General features: G+C 38.6%; 1 protein-coding gene across 1 annotated transcript; it reads right to left on the bottom strand.

The window, feature by feature from the left end:
• Positions 1-303: 303 nt before the first annotated feature.
• On the bottom strand, positions 304-13,499 carry samsn1b (SAM domain, SH3 domain and nuclear localisation signals 1b). Its single transcript, XM_034684185.1, has 13 exons — positions 13,345-13,499; positions 13,044-13,087; positions 12,885-12,925; positions 12,203-12,300; positions 10,914-11,049; positions 10,012-10,397; positions 7,235-7,303; positions 6,985-7,080; positions 4,573-4,702; positions 4,179-4,330; positions 1,284-1,484; positions 1,051-1,201; positions 304-686 (listed from the first exon to the last, which is right to left on the bottom strand). Exons 1-13 carry the CDS (start codon positions 13,492-13,494, stop codon positions 493-495), a joined length of 1,848 nt encoding a protein of 615 aa, XP_034540076.1. The 5' UTR covers positions 13,495-13,499; the 3' UTR covers positions 304-492.
• Positions 13,500-26,265: the final 12,766 nt, after the last annotated feature.

The following is a 26,265-nucleotide window of genomic DNA, read 5'->3' on the forward strand; positions in this document are numbered from 1 at the left end:
CAGAACAAAGCGTTGTTTGTCAGGCCTTATAAATGCACCTTTAATATCCAGTGTTTGTTTGCTTTGGCAGCCAGCCTCAAGTGGACACGTGGAACTGCAGTTTTAATGTCACATTGGTGTCATTTTTCATCATTGGAGGTTGGCACTCATCAAGAGTGTAATAATACAGATTATCGCTTCTCCAATGGGTTTTTATATCAGTGATTCAGTCAGATTTATGTCACTGACAATACTAAAATACAGTTATAATGATGAATATCAGCAGATGAATAAAATCTTTTATTTCTGAAAACATTACACATTTTAAAATCCATCATATGTCCAGTGTTACAGTTGAGGATTAAGAGTGGTAAAGCCTCCCAGTATAGGTTTGTTTTTTGTACATGATTAGATATGACACTCCTGAAATTACTAAAATAGACTGCTCTTGTTTGAAAAGTCACCTCAGCAGGGACATAGAGTAAAAGAGTCGCTGAACAAGATGGTTAATGCTCAAGAAGCTTCCATTTCAGGTGGTGTCGGGGACTGAAGATAAAAGTGAAGGTCTGCGTCCTCTGTGCTGGTGTCGGGGCTGTCAGATACCATGTGGCAGCCAGAGTCTCTGGGACAGTTACTCACTTCTGCCTTTGTGTTCTCGCCGGGGGTCTCGACCTCCTGATTGGCCTCGTTCTCCGGCTGCCAGTCAGCTGTAAAGCAGAGGAGATGTGCTGGTTGGATGTACTGTCACAGAGTAGAATGGATGAGTGCTTAGTAATCCTTTACAGCCATTATTCATGAGCATTAGGGCTCAACAGCCAATCCGTCTGCTGCTACTGTCCTTGTGTGTCCTGCTCTATTCTGAGAAATGCTCTTGGAGGTTATCCTGTTATCCTTAACCTCTTTAGCCTTGACCCTGATTCACTTCAAGTCTTATCTGCTTCAGGTGCAATGTCACTGGTCCCTCTTCCTTTCTGGATCCAAACGTCACAGTAAATATTTGCTGCTTTTATCATGTCCAAAACTGGGTGCAGTGATGCTGTCCTACGATGACCTTTTGTGTGTTTTACTCACAGTGCACTTGCTGCAGGGAGTTGAGAGCGGTGAGCAGACGATGCCGGTGCTCTGGATCAGTCACATTCAGCTCTGTCAGGTGATGTTCCCTCAGCCTCATCAAGTCGTCCACTGTTTGGTAGCCGTGTAGCTCCAGGGAGGAGGTGTACTCCTGGTGAAGAGTGAAGACAAAACATTTAGCAGCCAAGAGAATCCCTCATGTATCAAAGATGATTGCATTAAAATCAAATTACCTCTAAGCTGAGGCGTCTTAACACTTCCTGGATGGTTGATTTCTGTGTTATACTTTTAGTTTGTGTCTCCTCACATGAATCAGGACTCTCCTCTCTCAGCACGTCCACATATATGAACTTGAAATTGCCCATTTTTCCGTTTAGCATTCCCGTCCAAATTCCCATGGGAGGCTTGGCATGGATGTGAATCACATCTCCCACCTGAATGAAAATGTATTTCAGTTTGATTAGATTTATTTGACTGGGAAATGAATAAAAGTATACAAAGAACAGAGGTTTTGTATTCAATTTAGGGTAGCTACTTTTCATCAGTGCTCCTTGGGCCGGTTGCGATCAATGCTAACTGTTATAACATAAATACAAGATAAGAATACCAGCAGGCTACGCATGTTATCCAAAACACCCTCCCCATACCAATGTTTCACAGCTCCAAAACTCTGGGGATTCTGAAGTATTCCCCGGCTAAATGAGAAACATAATCCCTCCAGCGCTTTCTAGATCCACCCTTGGGTTTCCTTCCCATTGGAGAACCTCCAAACCTCCAAAGAGAGGCACCCAGGAGACCTCCTCACTAGATGATTGAACCACCTCAGCTGGATACTTTTGATGCAAAGGAGTAAAGGAGTTGTCTGAGCTCCAAACCCTAACTCATTTTAGATGCTTGAATCTGCGACCCCATTCTTTCAGTCAATACCCAAAGCTCATAGTTGAAGATTTGAGCGCAGATCGATGGTTTCAATCAAAAGCTTTGCTTTCAGACAGCTCCGTCTTCACTATGCCACAATGGGCAGCAAAAAGCCTCCAGTATTGCTAACAGAAGTAAATCTGTATCTCGAACCAACTACAACTACAACAAATGCTCTCCCTTATCTTTCAACGGCTGTCAATGAAACTTAAAGGGCAGGATCAAAATGTTTCAATCAGTCTGGAAACAGTAGCTTGGAGTCCACAAATAGGTTTTCTTTGATTTTTTTTTTTTTTTTTTTCATACGGATCCTTTAGAATGCTTTCCTTTAATACTTCCACAGTAAGTTATGAGGAATAAATCCTGCTGTTTTCATGGTCCCCATGTTGTGAAAAAACATGATTATAAGTTTTTTCAGAGAGCCAAATTGATATCTCCAAAAGGTTCCTTCTTTTTTTTTTTGAAAATATCCCACTTTTTCTTTTGATCCCTGAACTGCAGCAGGAATGAGTCAAAAGTCGTCTGTTACTGGGGATAAAATTCAAGAAATTCACTTAATTTGAACTTGAACAGCTGGATATTTGTGTTAGCCTTAGATACAAAATAATGTTTTACATTTTAATCTAAATCAATTTAATTTACACAACTTTTTTTTGATAAAAACACACATATCCCTCTTTCAAGACCCAACTCAGACGAGGCATGATGGCTGTCTAACATGAGTCTGGCTCTGCCTGAGGTTTCTGCCTGTTAACAGGAAGTTTTTCCTTGCCACTGTAACTAGCTAAATACTGCGATGTGCAATGCTCATGATGGATTAAGTTGGGGTCAGACTGAGTCTTATCCTGTCTTGAAGTTGGGTCTCTGTTCATAATTTGACATAGAGTGGTCTAGACCTCCTATGTTTGTAAAAGCGTCTTGAGATACTGTTTGTTGTGATTTGGTGCTATACAAGTAAAGATTGATTGATTGATTGATTGATTGATTGATTGATTGATTGATTGATTGATTGATTGATTGATTGATTGATTGATTGATTGATTGATTGATTGATTGACATATCCTTAGCTGTTTGTGTTTTTCTTAGAATGAACCTTGCAGGCTCAAGTCTGTAGAATCTATAAACCTCTAAAGCACATAGTAGAACTGGATGCAAAGCGGCTGTGCTATTGTACCCTTTACACACAAAACACACATCACTGTATGAGTTATGTGGATGCATTTAATGTTCTTTGCACTGAAACAACCACACTGCACAGCAGACACGGTAAGGGACTTTAAGTAAAGAGAGAAGCTGTGTACATTTATTTAGTTGCACACTGACGTAACTTCACTAATTATTAAAGTCTCCAGACATGCCGACGGTATCAGATATGATCTTTTGTTAATGAAAGTCCTGTGTGTATGAAAGGAAAGTAGGCTGTGAACCTTGACCTTTTCTACTTGTCAGTTTTTCTACATGAATGGTTACGTTTGAGTGTTTGTTTCTGTATTTATGAGAGAAAGAGTGCGTTGGTGTGAGAGAGCAGGATGGATGGCTGGATGACTCGGTGTCAGTCTGAGAGCTGTAAAGGGCTGGAGTTTTCGGACCTGTGCAAGGCTGAGGTGAAGCAAGCGTATGAGGAGTCAGAGGTGAGAGTGTCCTTGTCTTTTACCATCTCCTGATTGGTCTCATACTGAAAGCAGCAACATGACAAGAGGTGACAAGGGACATAAGAGCTTACCATCTCCGAGGCTTATGTCCTTTTAAAAACTAAGTTTGAATGTATCAACAAATATACTGATACTTCCTTATGAGTTGGAGCGCCACATGTCTGTGTATTCTGTCTAACTAATCCCTCTGATAGCAGGATAAACTGAACAGTTAACTTTGAGCCATGTTTTAGTCTGTGTCTAGGGCAGTCGCCCTCTGTGTCATCAAGACAGCATCCTAAGATCAGTATGTCCATGGGCAACCAGGAGGAGCAGTGAGCTCCCTAACCCTCCAAACTACACCTGTTTGATTTGGGTTTAAAGAAGTATTTACATATATAAAAAGCCAGAAGCCAGTTTCTTGAAAATAAATCAACACCGACAATTGAATCCTGGTCTCTTGATGGTTGTCCCTGCAAACTGCAAATATGGACGTAGATAGTTGTTTGCAGGGTAGAAATCAAGAACTGACCCTGGAGCAATATGGATTCTTCTCCTTTACTTTTCAAATGTTTCACCTTGAGTCTGAGGGATTCAGTGTCATATGGACTTGGAACAAAGTCAGTATGGACTCTTGCTCTGCCATAGAATTGCTTTGTGGACAACAGGTCATCATCCAGTCTCAGACTGTCTCTGTTACTGGACCAGCCTGACCCACTGGCGACTCCACCTGAGGAAGAGCAGACAAACAAGAGGGTTGAATAAAGTTTAAGATGGTTTAAGCATTTAATGATACAGTTATGTAATTAAATTATAGTAATGTCAGTAACACATCCGCTGAAGTCTGAGTGGAGGATTCTGCTTTTGATTGTTCAGTAATAAGTGTAGCTTAAGAAATTAGTGCATCGTAAGGAGAGTACGAGACACTTGAGAGAGGATTGCATAATGGCTCTGTGCCTGAAAGGTGCTTACTCGAGGAGCTTTGTCCACTGTTAAGGCTGTAGAGGCTTTCCAGAGAGTCACCAGAGCGCCTGTGTGCTTTCTTAAGCGACCCCCCACCGACTCTTTGCTTTTCTGCTTCATCTCTCTGTGTGATTCCATCCTGCACAGTCAAAGAAACAAGTCACATTTTTATCTGCCTTGTATGCTTTTGGTTCACTGCTTTGGTTATCTCCCACTACAGGCAAAGAAAAGAGAAAGCTAACCGACCAGAGAGCTGAGTCAGGGCTCTGAACTGCTACGTTTGACTTCTCGTGTGATACAACAGCTCAGTCTACAAGTTTATGCGGGGACACGTAGGATTTCTGGCAAGCAGGATACTTAATCCTGCTGGGGTTGCCTTGCTTTTTATAGCTGAAACCTGTAGGTGGTGTGTAGTGAGCTTTAATCCTGAAGTACCTGTGCTCAGCTCTCAAGGTCACGTTTATGTACAGAGGCTGTCACACCATGGATCATACTTATACGTCCATCAAAGTGCATTTCTCATTTAGTATAATTGTGGATAAGTTGCACTTACAAATATACTGATGTGCAGCCAATGAATTTATTTGAATTTAATTCATTTTGCAGGCACTGTTTTAAAAAGTGGGGAATGCATTTTTATGAGTATACAGATTATTAAAAGCAAGACTTTCACATATTAAAAATCCTAATCCGCAAATGAATATGACAGAATATAAATTATTGGTTTGTAAACTGCATAAAATTTTTATTTCTTCTTAAAGTAGCTTTAGCACTTAACCCTCCTGTTATGTTGTGGGTCAAATTGACCCTTTTTAAAGTTTAAAAAAAAAAAAAGAAATGTTAAAAGTATTTTTTAAGTATGAAACGTCATTGCTTGGCTTAATAGGTGAAATCAACATAAATCAAAATGGTTCATTTCACATTTTAGATAATATATGCCTTCCAAACAAGCTAAAAACAGCCTAAAAATCTGGGCAGCATGTGACAGAAAAGGGGTCGTGTTCATTCATTAACATCACTTCATAAAAAAAATAAAAATGTAAAATAAAATAAAGAAAACAAAAATCTATGTAATGTACAATTATTGTATTTATATTTAGTGCTGTCATCCTCAGGATTGAACACGCACACACTTGATTTTAAATTGCACTATAGCAAAGTTTTTGCACTGTTTTAAACTGTATTTTATTACTTTTATTAGCTTACTCTTTTTAATTTTAGCTTATATTACTCTAGCTATATCCTAAATTCCTATTTCCTGTGTTTATCTGTTGTTGTCGTTGGGTCTGAGAGAGAAACGTAATATCAAATCTTCTGTATGTCTGGTGCATGCTGCAGTTTTCAACAATAAAGTAGACTGAACTTTTTTCGAATGTACATTAAAAGAAGTTTTAACATGAATCTTAATGAAAAACGAGTGAGTTATCCTCATTGAATTATGATCTGTGAGAATTAAAGAACACCAATTGACTAAATCTTGATTTAAATGGTTAGTAATGGAGTAAAAATTTAGATTTAAAAAAAATGTGTATTGGGATTTTTTGGGGTTCTGACACTTTTGGATAATTGAATATGCCCCGGGTCAAATTGACCCAGGAACATTATTTCTGTTCCAGAGAAACGAACATAACAGGAGGGTTAAAGCCTGAGGATAACTTAGCAGGCCACATGTACACCCTGTGCTTGTTACATACTCTACACACTGACCAAGTGTCAATAAGCTGTCAATTCCAGGCAACAGTTATATAATCTCTTTTAATCTTTTGCCAACCTATACTGAGGTATACTTCAAAAGATGATCCACCTTCCTCATTCTAATCCAGGAAACCATGTTAAAATCTATTTCCATCATCATTAATGGGACTCTAATCCTCCATCAAACATTAGTCCTTAACCAATAACAATGAATATCTTGATTTTTCACATGCGATACAGAGCATATGAAAATCAGCATGGGCTCTATTTATCACTCCTCCACAATGTTACCAAACATTTCTCATGTGCAGAATAAATATTCCACATGTATTAGAGGTGTGGTTTTTCTTTATTGGCAGCTGAAGATAAGATTGGCTTTGTGTTAGCTGCCATATTGTAGGTATTACTGCTGCATACACATTCAGAGATAAGGTATAATGAATACTTTGGTAGAAATTTTGTAAACCATTTATATTGTTTTGTGTATCTAATTGTGTTTAAACAAAGTCATTCACTGCTGTAATTCCAGTGCTTGTGAAGCTGTGTCTGTAAAATGACAGATTACAGTTTGATACTCTGTTAACAATCTGTCAGAACAGGTGTGGGTCTGACAGCTGTGTCCTGTTGTTGACAGGTGTTTGATTCGGTCTGATCACATCACAAGCAGGGTGCCATGAACTGACAGTGGTTCTGTTAACAAGAGCTTTTTTAGAGTGAGGGACTTACATCGACGGCTGTCTGTGTTTCCTCTGGTGAGGCCTTCGGGTTCTTATCTGACTCCCTCCTCTCCACCCAGACGTTCTTTGTCTCGTCATTCTCCTGCTTCAAAAACAAAGCATATTTCTATAAGAGCATTGCCCTAAAGCTGTAGAAATAAACATTGGGCATATGTCCTGTCTTAAAAACACATCTGGCGTGTAGTCGCTGATAGAGGGGGGTTAAATTCCTCGATAAATGAGGAGGTTTTTTCTCTTACCGAGGGGCTTCCATTATCCTGAGGCTTAGATGAAGGTGGGGGCTGTCCCAAGGCATCAAATCTGGTCAACTGTTGGAAAAAGAAAAGATTAACTGTGTGTTTTCTGGGGACAGATGGGCATATCATCTGCCTGTGTGTGTGTATGTGTGTGTGTGACCCCACAACATAAACAGCTGAGTGTTTGTTTTGTTTATGGCTGGTGTTATGAATTAGGTTAAACCCTGGCAGCCAGCCAGATCATATAGATGTGATGTATTTTTCAAGTCCTGAATCACAGCATCATGACTGCTGTATATGGTCATGTTGCACAGATTTTTCTTAATATATTATGTGACAGAGAAGTTAACTGGTAAATTTGCTCAGATATTTGTCTCATTTGTATTTCCCCAAAGAAGTGTCATGAGCATCCAGACAGTAGGAAAGAAACAATTCATTAGTTCTGAGTTGGTTTAAGCTTCTGTTATTCAGCGCTGAGAGCATCTGCTACACAGCTTTAGACAACACTGACTGTTAGATGTTGGTGTGACAGTCAGTGTTACACTAACATTGTCTTTAAGGTGCAGTGTGCAGTATTTAGAACAGACTAGGTAGAAATGGAATATAGTATTCACAAGTATGTTTAAATCAGTGTTTAATTACATGATTATAACTATAATTTGTTTTTTGTTAACTTGGAATGAGCCTTTTATATCTACATAAGGAGTGGGTCACCTTCATCAGGGGCCGCCATCTTGTACCGCCATGTATTTTAGTGTCTTTTAGTGTTAGATATTCTATCTCAAGCAAAATAGCTTTTATTACTTTTGTATATTTTAGCGTTTTAACTCCTGCTTGTGTTTTATTAGTTTGGGCACATTGTTGATAAATGACACGGCCCACACTGACTGTGGTGGCCTCTTCATAGGAACCCCTGTGCTGTATTTCACTGTTCATGTTAGATTTTAATGGTATAAACGTGTCAAATGGAGAATCACGCTACTCACGCACCACTGGAGCTTCTTGTCCTCAAAGGCCACCATCGCTTCACCAACGAGAGGGGTGAGCAAGGGAGCGTTTCAATAAATCATCACATTTCTACACACCATGAATCTGAATTCTAACGTCATTGGGACCTAATTTGATGTGACTGAATTTATCTTATAGAGTGGTTAATGAGTTCATGGTGCATGTAAAACAGTTAATGTGGTAATATAGAGTTAGAAGAAGAGTGTACAATTCATTTGAGTATTTTATTTGTGAAGTGATAATCCCTGAGAATGATTTGGAAGCCATTTACATTGTTTTGTATTTAGAGGACTTCATTGTCCAAAATGCTGTGTAAAGGAAACAGGACAATGTTTTAAAGGGGAAAATCCAGCTAGTTGGGGATCTGTTGTCAGAAAGGTTTGCACTCCTTATTATAGCGAGCTAATGGGCAAACCATTTTTTCTTTAGTTCAGTATTGTGTCCAGTTTAAGGTCCAGAGTCTCATCAAGTAGTTAAATGAAGTTAAAACAAATGTTTCTCTACATAAGTCACACAAACAGTGTGACAGTTGAAATAAATTATTAATTCCTTCCTTGTGTGCGATTCCTTTAAGAGCGTCTGTTAGACCACTCTTTGGCTTTTTTCCAGCACTGACCGTTAGTGAAGTGAAGCCTCACTGTCATACACTCACAGCTCTGATGAGCCACGAATAATACTATTTTTTTTAACACTGAAAACAAACCTGGAAATGTTCTTGCTGCTGCTACAAGGAACCAAACTTAAGTAAATCTTGTTCCTCCACACATCAGAGATCTTGTCTGGGAAGGTTCTCAGCCATCCAGGTCATGGTAATCCAAAGCTTGAGCCATAAGGCAACTGGACTGGTAGAAATTTTTGAAGACGTTTCACCTCTCCTCCTAAAGGCTTTTTCAGTTCTGAGAAAATATAAGCCTCTTACAGTTGTGGGTGTGTCCAGGTAGTCACAAAAGGGTCCTAAGTAGGGTCGTTAGTCTAGTTCCTGGCAGTTGTTCTCCTATCACCTGACAGTTTTTCAGTACCTATGTCCGGATCAAAACACCTGGGGCCTGTAATGTCTGTGTTTTCTTTATAGGCTATATATTCCTCACGTGTCTCTCACAAGTCTCTTTTTCCCCAAAACTGTAGAACTCCATCAAAATTTGGAGCTGTCTCTAAACGAAAACATCCCTTAAATAATTTTATTGCCTTAGTCAAAGATTAGTCTTTTATAAAAGCCTTTATCAGGTATTTCTTTTCTGTAAGATATCTTTTGCTGATTTTATGTAGTCATTTATTTCTCACTTTTTTGGGGGGATAATTGTTTTAGATCCTTTATAGTGTTATCTAATGTTTTTAATTTATGTGCTGTTTCTATTTAAAGCACATTGGGCTGCATGCTAGATGAAATGTGATGTATAGATTAAATTGAGTTGAGTATAAACCCTGATTTAAAGTAAATTGTTCTCCTTGTTATTCAGGGAGAGCCTCCTCATTTGCCATTTTAAGATGGATTGTAAACACATTCTTTAGTTTGTAATTAAAAATAGCTCATGACACACTGGAGCTGCAAACTGAAGCTGAAAATGAAACTATGCTGTATGAAATGTTTGCCAGGAAACCCCAGATCAAATAAAAAACACAAATTAGCAAACGTTCGTCAAAAGTTACAGATGAGTATAGAACGTGACAAAAAAATGAGACTGAAGATCGAAGTCACAAAGATTAATTGCATCCAGTAGTTGCTGGTCAGAGAGAGTTCACCTGGTCCTACTTCCTGAAATCAAAGGTCTTACTGTGTTTTGTGAGAACTGCAAATCTGCGATGGAGGGGATCATCTGTGGAGGTGACAGGTCCGGCTGCTTTCTGTCCAGCTCCTGTATCAAACTCTCAAAACGATCCCACTCTGTCGCCCAGGGAAGAGACAAGGTGCCGCCGCCGCAGACCCTCGGTTCATGCTGAGGTTGTTGACAGGTGTGGTAGAAGGGAGACCAGGGCTGCGGACACTCAAAGGGGCTCCACCAAACGCCTTCATCTTTTGAATCTTCATGGATATTTCTGACTTTGTGTTGCTGAAGCTGCAGTGATGAATCAGTTTTAGATAACGTATTCTCTGTTCTCCTCCCCAGGCCGATACAGGTCAGGACAGGATTGTTGTTGCTGAATACATCTGTCGAATGATCTGAAGATAAGAAGAAAATGTTGCATTTATTATACTATTAACAGGTTCATCTGTAGGCCTGAAATGCATGTGGAAAAAAACTCTGGTGATCCATTCTTTGAGTAGTTTCTGAAATAATTTCTCTCCTGTGTTCATGATTACAATACTGTTGGGAGAAAATGTGTGATATTATTTATTTTTTATTCTCAGACCCCTGAGACTTTTTGATTAAAAAAATAATCTATGGTTCTTTTTAGCTTCTATATAAGAATATTGTTTTCTTCAGTGAAAAACTGCATAAAGCTGAATAAGCTGAATGTTTGTGTTCAGTTTCCAAAGTCACTGTTTTGTGTGTGAAACAAGTAAAAACAAAAACTGGAAGGTAAAGAAGCAGCTCAAAAATGACAACAAAAATCATCCAGGGAAACATTTTTAAACAATCAGTTATAAGAGTATGTCATATATAAGATACAAAAATAAAAAGGGACTACCAGATCACAACTTTGATGACATTATCCGACATCCTGATTAACTCACCAGGGTTGTCAGACGCACTCTTTCCTCTCCTGGCTGTGCACTGCTGTCCTTTCTTTGTTTGGACCAGGCTCTGTAACTTCTTGATTCTTCCTGTGGTGTGCAGTGACTCTGCCATGTCAGCTGCTTTTTCACCAACCTGTGAAGAAGTTAGAGAACTTCACATTCACCACTTACTGTAACAAATCCTGAAAACAATAAAGGTAGTTTAAATTCATTAAAATCAATCATTAACCGGTGTGCGTTTTCCTTCCTTTTACTCAAGAATATTTAATTCCAGGAGTAAGACCTTTTGATTTCATGCTCAAAGTTTGAATTTGTTTCCTTAAACCTGCTCTTGTACTCAGTTATTCCCTGCCAGCACTCTGATTTTCACCCCCTGTCCAGTCAGCATGTTTTTCTCCATTGACTAGAAGAAAAAAAAGACTAGGGCAGAGCTTAAAAGAGAAGGAAAAGAAAACTGGCTCAAATGTGAATTTTTATTTCAATATCTATTCATACACCTTTATTTCCTCTTTGAGCATGATAAACCGTGTTCTTGTTGTGATATCCTGTCTTCACGTTCTGCAGCTGGCAATGTGCACAACTAAACACAGGTTTTAAGAGAAGCACAGGGCAGACACAAGTGATCCGTAGAAAGAAGATTAAAGATCACAAAGCAGATTACAGAGACCTGTGGATCTGATCTGCAGGCTGATCCTGCTGACTTTATACTAACTCAGGTTTACTTCACTTTTACTCTCTGTTACTGCAAATCTGAACAACATAAGCACCAGGAGTTATTTGTTCTATAGCACAGGCCAAATAACTCTTTACACATCGGAAGAACAGAAAAGGCACTCTTGTTTCCTGTCAAATTTCCTGATAGTCTTTTAGAGTCCAATCTGAAAATATGATCAAGAATATAATCCTTTAATATGAATCTACCAGTTACATAATCAGAGAGTGGAAGATTAGCAAAGATGAACAATCATTGTCCCTCACATGCATCAGCATGTGCACAATCAGTCAGGTATGTCAGGTGTGTCTGTTTGGCTGTCATGTGGATTCAGGATTACAAAAGACTACTCTCTGCCATCTGCAAGGCTCTGCAAAATAATCAGCATTTGTTGAGTATAAGTGATTGTGTCACATGTCAATGATGAGACTTTATTTAAAGTGTAAGAAATACAAATGTTATCACAATATGACTGTGTATAAACTTGCTCAAATTATAATGTCATGTAATGCATGATATTCATCCGATCAGGGCTCTATTTGAGGATGAGTGGGGGACAGTACTGTGGTTTTACCTGAGCTGGTTGATGTGTCTGCATCCTGTCACATCTCTGCTCCTTCAAGCTGCCGTTTCTCGTCAACGTGCTACTCTGAGAGGGAGCTTTACACTTTTCTGTTGGATCAATCCACACAGGACAGACAAAGACACACACAGAGACATCAGTTTTCAAGTTGGGTCTCATATTTTACAGTCAACATGAACATATCACAGATCATCACAGCGACCAGCTAAACAATTAACTATCTACACTCCATTGATCACCACTGAGCTCTTCTCTATCAACTCCTGTCTGGTATCAATTAACTACATCAGCATCCAGGGCTATTTTGACCTTTGACCTCAAATGTAACAAAAAAATCAGTTTCTTCAGTGTGCCGTCTATCATCTGGTCTGACACCTACCTCATTGCAGTGCTTACAGGCATTACATGTTATAGTTTAGAAGCTGTCAGTCTTGTTATTGATGGTGCTGTTTTTAAAAGGAGCTAAAAAACAAACTCTCACAGGAGCTTTAAAATGGGACCTAAGGGGGTTTATTTGTCTTTTGGGACCAGCCTCATATGGACACTACCACAGTGGAAATAACACCAAGTCCCAACTCCATCAATACAACTTAATGTTTGCATTAATTCAAGCAATCAGAAATTGAAAAAATTAAAAAAAGCATCAGAATAACTTTGATAATGTTGTGCTGACCTGATGTTTCATTGTTCAAAGGGGATGTTGGCACACAGGACCTGATTTAAAAAACAATATTAATTATTAAAATACAAACCAAACTATGAAAAAGTGTTCAAATTAGTAGAAATCAATGCAATGTTATGTGTATTAAAGTAGTAAACAGAGTTCACATACCTTCTGTTATTTCTTTTTGATGAAATTGAACACTGAGTCCGGGCCTTTAAGAAACACACACACGTGAGGAAAAATCTACAGAAGCTCTCAGTTTGGAAATTGGTTACATTCAGGACTAATTACTGGAGCTGTGTGAACATGCTTTGAACACAACTGTTCCACCTCGGTAGTGTCCAGAGGTCGGCTACAGGTTGTGCAGTGTTAAAGTAAGTCATGCACAGTCGCTGATTTTAAAAGCAACACAAGTTTCCAAACTTGATCTCATCTTGGTCTGGATAACACAGAAAGATTATAAACTTACAGAATTGATGGACAGATCTGAACCGCTCCATTCAGGTTTACGGCTCAGTAGAGCAGGGCTGCACTGGTACCTTGGGAGGACTTCCTTCAGTGTTTGGCTGTAGGCTGGTTCATAGATGCTGTCTGTGGAGCCCTCCTGAAAAACAGTCATCAGTGTGATGCAAAGCTCATCTTGAGAAAACAGTAACTGCTCCAGGAGATCAGGTCAGCTATCTCTTTTTAATACTTATCCTTAATGTGCAAGCCTTGTCTAATTTTTCTGTTTGTCACCTGATTTTTTATTGTATTAAATAAAAACACAAAAAATCCTACACAAAAATAAATGGATGACTTTTATATTCATAGGACACTTATAGGTATACTTCCTCCCTACTTGACAAGTCTTTTATCTCCACATGTTTCAAGTCATTCAACCAGATCTCAACACTAGATTACTTTAAAAACACAAAGGTTGAATGGGGATAGACTGCCTCCAGTAATACTGCTCCTATTAGGTGGAATCATTTTCAAATGACAGCTTACCTACCTTCTGTGGTTTCATATATATGACATTATGACATTATAAAAAAAAGGAAACCTTTTTTCTTCATGATCACAATTCTGGATTTCAGACTTAAATCTTTTTTCATAGTCTTCCCTTGCTTATATTATTTTAGTGATAGTGCTTATAGCTGCTTTTGAAGTCTTGTCAACCTTTTGGGTTTGCATTTCATTGAATTTTCCAGACATCTCAATGTTTAGCCTTATTGTTGAATGTTCATTCTGTAATATAAAGCTCCGGCGAAAATCAAGTCAGTAAGACTTTGGCTGTTTTCGAAACCGCCTACTATACTAGCAGTACGTACTGAGTTGGCCAAAATTCAGTATGTAGTAAGTAGTATGTGAACAAGAGCAAAATCTGCAGTATGCCAAAACTCCCCAGATGCCTACTGATTTGGGAAAATTTCTCAGTATGCATCGGACCAGTCTGCCTCGCATACTGTTTCCCACAATGCACAGCGCTTCCGTTACGCTTTTTCTTTCAGTTTTTATGTGCTGTGAAAACTACTAAATTCCATATAAACCACCTCTTAACTTTTTAAATCATTTCAGTCAGACAACTCACGTTTAAATTGTTTATTGAGGCAGCAAATACATATTCATGTTTGGCGCCCAGGCTCCGGCCTCATCACTCCCTGCAGCTAAGTTTACATGCAGACTTTGAGGAGTGATGAGCAAAACATACTTAACACCCCCGGAGCCTGCAGGTGGAAGCTGGGGAGGCGGCGGGGAAGAAGAAAATATCAACAATGGCATGCAGCAGCAGAGGCGTTGACAGGTAGAGGGGGAGATGGGAGATTTTTCCCCAGTTTAAATGACCGCCAATTTGAGCCCCAGTTTAAATGACGGCTAATTTGAGAGGCAGAGGGCAGGATTGGATGATGGTTATGAGAGTGGGACATGTGACGTGTATGGCATTGCAGCTCGAGTTGTCTGCCTGAACTAGCTCGCAGGCGTCGCTCCATTAGTGATGCTAAAAGAGCAGTTTCGCTATTAGCTTGGCCGTTTTTTACTTCCGCTTTCCGAAACCGGAAATTCAGTGACGTCTGGCCCAGCGTACTGCAACACAGATCAAACAGAACAGTCATACTACATACTAAATTCAAATGCAGTATGTAGTAGGCAATACCTACTGCCTACTACATTAGTAAGTAGTATGTAGCAGGCCGTTTCGAAAACAGCCTTTATGTGCATTCACAGTAGTAGCCTAACTCTCTTCTCTCCCTCAAGCTTGCTCACCCTTTTCCATCTACATTCACCGACACTGTCATTGGTTAATCAGCAGTTGCACTGGTAGTCTCTCATCCAATAGCACAGAGGCACACCCTGATCATCAGCCTATGACTATTCTGCTCTCTTTTTAAACATGATTCTTTCACTACCTCTTGTTCCTTCTTGCTGTTGATACATTCTGATGTTTTTGACCTGTCTCTGTTTTATAAAGAGTTTGGTTATTTAATAAAGTTCTGTTGGGGGACTTTAGACTGACGTCCTTTTAAATCCTGCCACAAACTAGAAACTTACGTAACAAGCCGTTCATCCTAAGTTAAAGAGTTTCAGGTCATGTTCTGGATCAGCAACATCTAAAGGGCTAAACTCTGTTTGTGTACAGAGCAGGGTGGGACTGATGGTAAGAGCCACCATCATAAACTCAACCTTTTTGACCCTGACACAGATACTGTAAACTGTTCAACTCTGAACAGCATGTTTTGGCAGCATATTGGGATCATCTCTTCATTCAAATTACTCAGGGGAGTTTTCAGCTCTTTGTGTCTTCTCCTGTGTAATATTTGAGGCATTGATATAAATGTTTAGTGTCAAGTAAGGAGCCTTGTTGTGTAACCTCTGACATAAATCTGTCACAGTCTTTTCAGGTGAGCATCTTATGCTGCTTGAACAGTTTTGAGTTCATGAGTTCGGCCGATGACTTTTTGTACTCTTCGTGTTACTAAATTTAGAGTAAAGATCTGAATCTGTCTGGGTCACGTTGGAGTTACTACTACTCATCATGACTATGAATCTAACATGTGAAGCCATGAAACATGTGTTTAATGTTGACTAATCTCTTTTAAAATTATCAACGATGGTAGGGGAAGTAATTGATAAGTATTGGAGCAGAGCTGCTCTCAGAAGAAATCTAGTTTGGTTGACAAAAGTGACTTTGAAAACTTATTTCAAACTTATAGGAAAAAAATGAATCATTCATGTTCATGTTCATTCAATCATCTTATCTAATCTATCATGAGTGTAGTGTAGTGTAAAAACTCCAGACTGTATAAAAATGGACAAAACTGTTACCCAAAAGTAAGGAGTACGACACATCAATTCAGCACAGAGCGATACGAGCTAGACAGGAATTCAGACACGAAACAACATTAAACTTGTTGACACCAAAAACAAAAACAATATACGAAGCCAATATACCTTCATAAGGGTATATTGGTGTCATTGTATGTTTTTGTTTTTTTACAGTGGGAGGAGTTAGAGGCGTGTTGTCCTTATATTTATGGAGTCCATAGAGCAGGGGGAGATATTTCACTTCACAGGATGAATCATGTAGCCAGGTAACTTCTAAAACATTGCATTTAACAACTTATCGGAAGAGGGGTAATCAACCTCTGACAGACTGACATCAAGCTCACTCCAAAACATCAAAAGCTATGGCTCGATATTTTTACAGGTGAACTGACAATCCAGCTTTCTGGAAAACACAGGAAACCTGAACCCTGCAAGGAATATGATATTTTTCTTTAATGACAGTGTAAATAAATACCTAAATACCATGCATCACTTAATCATTACTGTGCAGAAATGGTGTTGTTTTCTTGTGCTATGTTCACTTTGCAGCGTTTACTTCACCATATATATGGTATATACAGTTTTTAGCAACATGTTGCCGTTTCCACTGGGCAATAACTTATCTACATATAAGTAAGAAGTGTGCATAGGGTATCTGCCATATTTTATTTTGACCTTCAATAATATTCTGGTTTAACTCTGTAAGAACATTATTGTACTTCCCTGTCCCTTGTTGTGAGCTGCTAGAACAAAATAATTTAGCTTTATGTATATCTTATCTTGTCTTTACCGGCTCACACTGCCAACAATAATCCATCACAAGTGACACAAGCTGCAGCCGCAACTGTAATGATCACATTAAATTATATTCCTTCCATGGTTTCATAATTTAAACACATTACCTGAAGTTCAACATGTGCTTGATCACTAAGTGTGACTGTGATTGGACAACGTTCTGCAAGATCAGCAAGGTGCTCCAATGAAAGTCCTGTTGATGCCTTTTCTCTTTACCATCCCCCTAAACTGTGCAGTTGATCCCATGTGTAATTAATAGCACTTAGTAGTAGTAGTAGTAGTAGTAGAAGCAGTAATAATAGTTGATCGTTGTAGCTTAAGACAAAGTTTCTTTTGATGATTATTTTTTATCTTAACTTTTTCTTATCCCCTCAGTTACTTGCAATATGCTTTTAATGCATCTCTAACAACTCTTTGTTTTATCTTTGTAATTTATGTTCGCATTCTTCTTATTTTTCTTCCATGTTGCTGTTTTATTATAATTTTTGAATGTGAAGCACTTTTATCTGCATGTTTGCATGAAAGGTCCAATAATAAAAGCCTAAATATAAAGCTGAGTTCGCCTAAATCATTGTACTTGGAAGCACACTATCTGAAATGTTATACAGCTTAAGAAATCTGTTATGGAGGTACTGATCTTGCAGCTGTCAGAAGCCAATGCAACACAACACCACAAAAAATCCAAGCCCAGCCAGCAAACACAGCGTGTACAGAACTTAATGAATCTAACAAAGAGGCTGAAGAGTTTGTAGTTTTGTCTTGTACTCAGGAGAGACCATCTCTGATCCTTGTCTACAACAATAACATCAGCAGTTTTCTCCTTCAGCGAGTTTTGACTTCTCTGCCTACCAGTTTTTTAAAGGCTTCAGGGGCTAAACAACATAGACAAACCTACAAACAGACAGAAGTTAAGAAGTTGATGAATCTTACCAGCGTGAAGCAGAACAGGTTCATGTTTGAAGGTCTGTTGAGCCAAAATGAAAACAAGCTGCACACCTCAGCCTTTTGGAACCACTCTCATACACCAAACCACGATCCTTACACCCACACACATGCCTGTGATGCAGAAGCTCACGCTGGCCCCACGCTGCCTACAGCCCATTGGCATAATCCTGGAGGCAAATCCCTGACATAATCCAATAGATGCAGTGAGCCAACGCTGTCCAGCACAGAGAGGAAGACTCAGGCGACCCGTGACAAAGGGACAATCAACAACACAGGCCGGCTTTGTTTGGCTTGAGTCTGAAATGATTATTTTAATGACTTGATAGAGATTAACTAATCACTCAGTGAGGTTTAAACGTGTTCACTGATGACTTTCTTTTATGATAGATGCAGAATATTGCACAAGGCTTCTCACATGCTGTCATAGGTGTACTGTATGCTGGGCACATGTTAGCAGTGTTTGCATAACAGTTTGTCATCAGTCCAGGAACACGTTTAATCCTCTATTGTTTTAAAGCACTGAAATAATCCTGAATTGGACAAACTGGGCAAAGCAAAAAAAATAACCTTTTCTCAGGTTTCATTCAGGGAGTTTTTATTTCCAGAATGACACTTTTCATTAAGTAAAAAAAGTGCTGGGATTGAATATTAATCTCACTATGGGCTGAATCATAATTGGTTGATAACTGCATTGGTATTAGGGACCAAGCAGTAAGGCACAAGACACAGGTGTAATTTCTAAAGAAAAGTGGGTTTTTATTTTACCCAAATTATGCAAACCAAAATTATAAGAACTAGGCCTCTAAAAGAAGTCACCTTAACATAACTCAAATAAACACAACACACTGTAAGGTGTAAACTAAACAAACAGACTTTCCACAATGAGACCAAGAATAACTTATATAGTGGTTGGGGTTGGGCCAATCCAAGTTTAACTCAAGGGGTAAACAAAATGAACACTTAATTAAACTGATTTCAAAGTAATACCACCACCACTCTGTACTCCCCACATGTCCTGTCTCTCTACAGATTTCCTTTCTAATAAGGGCGAAAATGCCAAAAAATATAACTTTAATTATTTAAAAAAACAGACAAAAGTATTACATAGTTAGCCTACAATAGGGAAGAATCAGTGCTTAGTGCCGTGAGCTATTCATCCTGAGGGGGTGATGCTAGCTAACTACTACCTCATCTTTTTTGAAACCTGATTTGAAAGTGGTGAAAGAAGGTGAAATAGGTCAATTGTTTCCCTAACCTGGTTTCATCCTTTCATTTTAGTTACAAAGCACTATGTGCATGCAGTTTGTGGTAACAGAACTGATGATGAAGTTGCATTGAGTTTTGACGGTTGCTTCATTAAATTGTACAGGCAATAATACAGCTACCTTGCTGTTTTGCCCCTTCAAACTGCAGTGTAGATGGATGAAAACAAAAACTATGGTGAGAAAATTTAGCCAAAGCTACAGGGAATTTGTGGCTGTTTCAACCGCTAAACCCTTGTACATGAGTCAAGAAAACATTGTCTAATTCATGAATCAAGCGCAAAGGATCAAATGCACCACAATCTGAACTGCAGAGGAAATAGTGTAACTGTGCGCCACTATTGTTTGCATATGTATAAATGAGCCCTTCACCATTCATATGGAATTTCCCAAATAACACCCAATTCACTAAATGCAGATACTATTTTAGTAATGATACACAAAAATGTTAAGATTCATTTATTTTCTTCTTGCTCATCATATATGCCAAATAATTTCAGAGCTTCAGAACTGTGCTTAAATAACTTTAGAGCAATATGTTTTTTGAATTAGACCTTGAGACGGAGCACAGAGCCGTGGCAAATGATGATCAATTCATGGTGCTGTTAGCGCCTTGATCCACTCTTAGTGAATTCACCCCCTCAGTATAAGTACAGAACATCCTACATTAGCCAACAGTGTGGCTTTTTAGTTTTCTGAATGCTTATGTTAAAACAGCTTACATTTTAGCTTTAGGTTTAATCAGAATAGAAGGATTTGCTTGGCTAATGATCATTTAATGTGACATTAATAATAAGTAAAAGCTTAATTACTATGAAAACCATGCTTTCAGGAGTGTTAGTGTGGAATGATACATTTATACAAATCTGTATAAAATGTCCTGTTACAGCTTTTACATTCATTATGATAAATAGCATAGCATCATGAAGTTGGCCGGCTTAGCGTTTTGATTATTAAGCTGAAATGTCTAACATGCAGCAGACATCAAACACCTAAATATGACCTCTTAATACTGTCCTTCTTTAAGCTATTCTGAGAACATCAGTGTTGTAGAGTTTCTGGATTTCTTCACTCCAGGCTGTTCCAGTGGACAAGCTTCTAAAAATAACTTTATAACTATCATTATTTATGTTAGACTGAATGTTAATCCTCTCTCAAAGCCCCCTCCCTTGTTCCTCCTCAGAACAGTTGTGTACACCTTCTCCTGCCGGGCTGTCTTCTTGTCTCTCATCCAGAGATGAAGAAAACTTTCATGTTGCTGTGATCAGAGCTCTGCCGCAGATTTAGGTCAGAGAATGAGAACAGCGTTTCTCTGGTTATGAAGAACAAAGATGATACTTATATTTTACTCAAGAGCCTTCCTGTCATTTATCCAACAGCGTAACTTACATTTATATCTCTGTGACTGAGACATGGGGTTATTTTTACTTTAAATGGCATTTTACAGACATAAATGCAAATATTATAGTATCAATAAAAATAGCATATCTTTGGTTATTTTTAGCCTCTTTACACTAATTCACAATATTCTTTAGAGAAGATTAAACAGATCACTTATAAGGCTCTGAATAGCTTTTTTTTCTTGCTTTATCTCTGACCTGAGCAAACATAAGGCAGGGTACTGAGGCAATAGTAGAGAGACATTTGTGTTGCCTTGAAAAGAGAAAATCCTGAAAAGTAATTGTCAGTTTTTTGCCATCTGATGATTCCTGTTTGGTCTTATCTAGAGTATAGACATGGTGCATGCTCCTGAGGTAATCCATGGATGCACAAACATACATCAATTGTTTGACAAAGGCTTTGACTAAAATAAAATTCCCAGCTAACAGGTATCAAAGTGCATAAAGTCAGAGCCTGGTGGTCAGTTGATTGCAAGGATGGTTGCATGCTTGAAGCTTGGCTAAATGCAATACCTTTGGCTGATGTGGGAAAGTCATCATCCTCCTCCTCTCATGGCAACCGTGGTATCCTACCCAAATATTGTAGCAGGTTCCAGAAATTAAATCTAGTAATCATTTGTTGAAATCTGTGTTAAAATCAGAAGGAAAGAGGCTAGTAACATCACTCAGTGAGGTGACATTTGTTTTCCTGGTTGGATAGGAAAAAAAGACTATAAAGGTGCAGCTAAACAAAATGCATCATGATGTGTTCAAATGTCATCTAAAAAAAAATCAAATTCCCCTTTTGGTGAAACACTTGAATAATACAGATTTTTTAAGGAGATATTTGTTTTGAAATAGATATTAAATGTGGAATTCAAGTCTGTTTAACTTCTTAAAATATCTAATAAGTTTAAAATACATCATCGAAACTAATAATGCCAAGACTTTCAAATCAAATATTCCAATTAAAGTAAAAAAAAAAACATTTGCAATCTTGATAAGAGTATTAAAAACTTTAAATATGTCTTTAAAGCACACTTACAAGAGACGAAAGATGTCATCAATTTGCGATTATTTGCAAGTTAACTATGGACAGTCATGAAATTAATCAAGATTTAAAAATGAATTGTTTGACGACCCTAATTCATATATTTTCAATGTATCATCATACGTAGCCACGTAGTAACATTATTATTCTTTGGATGTTACAGTGATGCCTGTAAGCTGCATTTCGATTGGTTTGTGGAAACACACAAAAGCAAGGTGTTTTGTTTAGCCTTTTGTGTTCCTGATTTACACTCACCAACATTCACGTCTGGAAGCTGACAAGCAGAACCAAAGCCTGCTCTCTTCGCTGCAGAGAAGTTTGTGTTTGTGTTTGTGTGTCACAAGGGCAGTGTCAGTGGTTGTTTGTTTGAGTAACCTCTGGGCAACCTTTCACAGCAGGCTCATTTCAGCTCATCTGGTTTCAGTCACAATCCCCTAAGTAGCTAATAATTCTGAAGCTTATTAAAATGTTATGGCTGTATGTTTAATATGTTGTGGCTACTGCTGCAGAACATCTGTCACAGTCAGAAGCGCTGTGGGACAACAGCTCTGCTCTGGTTCACATTTTGAAGCATTTTCAGTTTGGATGTTAGAGGAAGTTGACCTAACATGAAGGCAGATCTTCAGGACTTGAGTGCAGCGTAAGTTATTGAATCAGAATCAGCTTTATTGGCCAGGTATGCTTGAACACACAAGGAATTTGACTTAGGTAAACTGCGGTAAATTGCTATGAGTTTTTCAATTGTGTTGGGTTCTTAGAGTAAATTGGACCTCAGGGATATGAAGAGTTTTTGTTTATATTTCCCAACTGAGTAAAAGGGTTTTCTTGTCAGGGCGGTTCAAGTTGTCAGTATGTCGCCAGGTTGCGTTTTAACTGAGGACAGACATACAGCTGGGGAGACAGAGGTGCTGCAAAGTAAGATGGAGATGATTTTGACGATGGTTATTATTGTCAGAGCTGACTGTGCAGTGGTTGCATTTGTATACTTTTCAGGCTGCCTCCTGTTGGTTTATGACTGAAAAATACCCCTTCTGATCAAGCGGCAACCTCTAGTCTCAAACTATGAAGCCCATGCGGAAGTGTTATAAACTGCAGTTCATCGAGAATCCGCTTGAGGCTGGCTGCAGAAACACCGGAAACCACATAGACACCAATTCACACCGGTTCAGAAGATATTAGGATTGAGCTTTTGCCCAAATAAGGACATGACTGACTTGACTCCCGCCGTCGATTGGCTTCAAAACAGCTCTCAGGAACAGATGGGTGACGTCACGGGTACTACTTCCATATTTTATACAGTCTATGGTTCTGATGTCCAAGCTTTTAAAGGTTATCATGTTGATCTTGCTCAGTTGGTTATAAGTTAGCAGGCAGTAAAATTAACTTTGATTAAAAACTGTCAATATAAAAATGTTATTTTATTTCTTTATCCCTCAAAATGATAAAAAAAATTATGAAATAATACTCATATTCATACCTCCATTATCTGTACTGCTCATCCTGTGGAGGGCTGTGCGTCTGTGTCATTAGGCAGGAGGTGGGTTCACCTCAGACAGGTTGCCAGTAAGTCATGGGGCTGGTCCATTGAGTCACAACAACCAGTCACACACACACACTTTCAGAATTAAAGTTCATAATTAACCCAGTAAACATTTTTTTTCAGACTGTGGGAAGAAGTTGGAGTAGGGAATTCATGCATGCACAGGAAAAACATGCAACCTCCACATACAGAGGTCCCAGCAGGCTCAAGTCAGGAAGTGTTCTTGCTGTGAAACTGCTATTTTGGAGTGCAACAATCAAAAGGGAAATGACAAAACTCCTCTAAAAGAAAACCTGAGAAAAGCTCAAATCAATTCACACAGCAGGATGAGATTAAAGGCCACAGACATGTTCAAACAGCTCTGCCCTCTACTGTTAGTGCTCAGAACTTGCAAGTGTAAAAAACACACCCAGCAGGCCTTTGGTTCTAAAATAATAAACATGAATAGAGACAGAAGGTTAAATTCTGTGGTATACTTCTTTATGTAGGCAAACCAGAACTACTCAGCACTTGGTTTCTTATATGTCCATACACTTTTACCTGATATATTACCTGATATATTTGATTTTTAAATACTTTTTATTCATTAAACTCTTTTCATTATAACATTATTTTTTCTAAAACTGCGTGCTGTAATAACTGTGTCAAGATGAGAGTGAATCTGTTTAAGAGTGAGAACATACATTTGAACATAGATGAACAAAACAACAAAACATGTAGAAATTCATGTATTTATTCACAAATGTATAAACAAATACATTTTAAGCTATTGAAAATGTCAAGTATCATTAGTTTTTTCAATTTAACCTCAGATTTAAAGTTAAAATGCGTCTTTCTGTGATTCCATTAATGCTCTTTGAAATATTTTTTCTTAAATGTTCATTATCTTATTTTTTCTTTTGATGGTTGTACTTCATTTTCAACTGTTTTGAGTAAATATTTCATGCATTGCTATGTTTTCAGAGTTTATTATGCATGGGCAAACATTAAAACATTGAAGGTACATAAAGAAAATATGAAAGTAAGGGTGTTATATTATTATTATAATCTTTATTTAACCAGGAAATGCTCATTGAGATTAAAAATATCTTGTCCAATAGAGTCCTGGCCTAGATGGGCAGCAGCACAGTTACAGAGTTATGATATTACAATAGGCATAAATACAAATAGCAGATGCATACAACAGCTACGACACAGGTACCTCCAGAAAAACAGCATGTCATATTTAAACAAAACATGTACAGACAGATGCTTCAGCCTCCAAGTCGTTTAAAGACTGCTTAAAAGCATTCAAAGATAGTTGTAGAGAGGCTTTTTGTGTATATATTCCTACATATTTTGTATTGATTTTGCTAGATTTTTTGACATTATATCTTTAATGTTGACTCTCCTCCTGTTGTTTCATATCCTTCCAGTAGATGGCAGTGTCACACCTCCTCATCGGCTCACCTCTTCTGTCATCAGAGCAGAAATCTTGACTTTTAATGCCAGCAGTAGCACTTTGCACAAGTGATGAAATGTATGGAAACATTTGAAGCTTTATCCTCCACAATGTTAAATATCCTACATGTGTTTATTTAAATTATTCAATATTCTTCAGTGTTATAATACATCACAGTGTGCAGGAGAAAAGGACTGTCATGGGATCTTATATTAGTGACATAAATTTGCTCCCATGCAGCAACAGTTATATTTGAAGAGTGTAATTAAAAGTTGTAATTCTTCTTTTGACACAGTGAATATAATATGATCCATCCGTTCTTATTATACTCCCTCCACTGAGTGTAATTATAATATTAAATCACAGCTACACCTTCTGGAGGTGAGGTCTGACCTCCAGCCTCAGGAATAACACACAGTACCTTTCACATTTACTCTGATGTGTTCCTCTATTCGGGGGATGGAGACTACAACTCTGACCCTGCTCCCAACCTCCCGTTCGGTCTGCATTCCTGCACTGACCTCTGACCCCAGGACGCACAGAAACTCAGCCCAGAGGCTACGACCTGGTGTCCTTTACCGGGACCTCTTGAACTTTGGACACCACCCCGGTCAAAAAGTGAAACAGTTTGTCCCCCTGGAATAAAATGACCTCTCTTCCCCCGCGTCCAGCAAAGGCATGAGAGAACGTTGACCCCGCTCAACCTTTCATTAGCGCTTCCTTTTATTACACCGCTTCCTCCCTGCTGCCTCGTCAGCACGTCACAGAGTGGAGCGGGGGATGGAGAGAGGGAGAGGTAAGAGAGGAGGAGAGCAAAAAGAAAGCCAAAAGAGAAGGAGAGCGAGAGAGAGAGGTTGGAGAGATAGGGATGTAAAAACGAGGGCAGCAGATAGAGCCGAGGGAAGATAGATTGTCGGCATCTGCTGCGTTGACTGAAATGTCACCTTTAAATGGCTTCCCTGTCCTTGATGCTGGACCTCCCTATCTGATCCAAGCTCTCCTTGGGAGTTGTAGTTCTGATGACTTATGTAGGACACAAAACAGATCTCTTATAAAATACAGGCCCGGTTCAAGATAAGCTCTCAGCAAAATAAAAAAGGGGAAACGATTTCTCCTGCCTCCGGTGCTTCTCTGACTTCTACTGAAATTGACCATTTGAATGTAAGGTCAAAGATCACTGTACCATGTATGAATAAGATAATTGGATTTTTTGGGCTGGCTGACACTGAGACCTTACCGGGTGACGCAGTAACTCTCCCCAACAGCTGTAATTCATTTTTTCACTTTTAGTAAACAGCGGCTTCAGTCAAATACCTCAGCTGAAGTTTTCAGATATCTACATTCATAAGTGTTTATGCTAACGTTTTAGAATTTACATTCACCACTTACATTTATCTAAACTTTATACTCCTTGTATTTTTAGGACAGACTGTTTCTTTGCAATGTAATGCATTTTAAGAGTGCTATGGATTATTTTATTTTGTTATACCCAAGCCCTTTCAACATGGGACAACAACGGACACGTGTAGTGACACAAACATACGACACAAGACGTGTTAAATACTAAACGAAGAAGACAGGGGACCTCAGCTGTTTGAAAGAGAAGTTTTGTGAGGTGAATGAAGTTTGAGCAGATATAGAAAAGTCTTTCCTCTTCCACCTGATAATAGC

The sequence above is a fragment of the Notolabrus celidotus genome, chromosome 5, assembly GCF_009762535.1.
Source record: "Notolabrus celidotus isolate fNotCel1 chromosome 5, fNotCel1.pri, whole genome shotgun sequence".
Classification (NCBI taxonomy): Eukaryota; Metazoa; Chordata; class Actinopteri; order Labriformes; family Labridae; genus Notolabrus; species Notolabrus celidotus.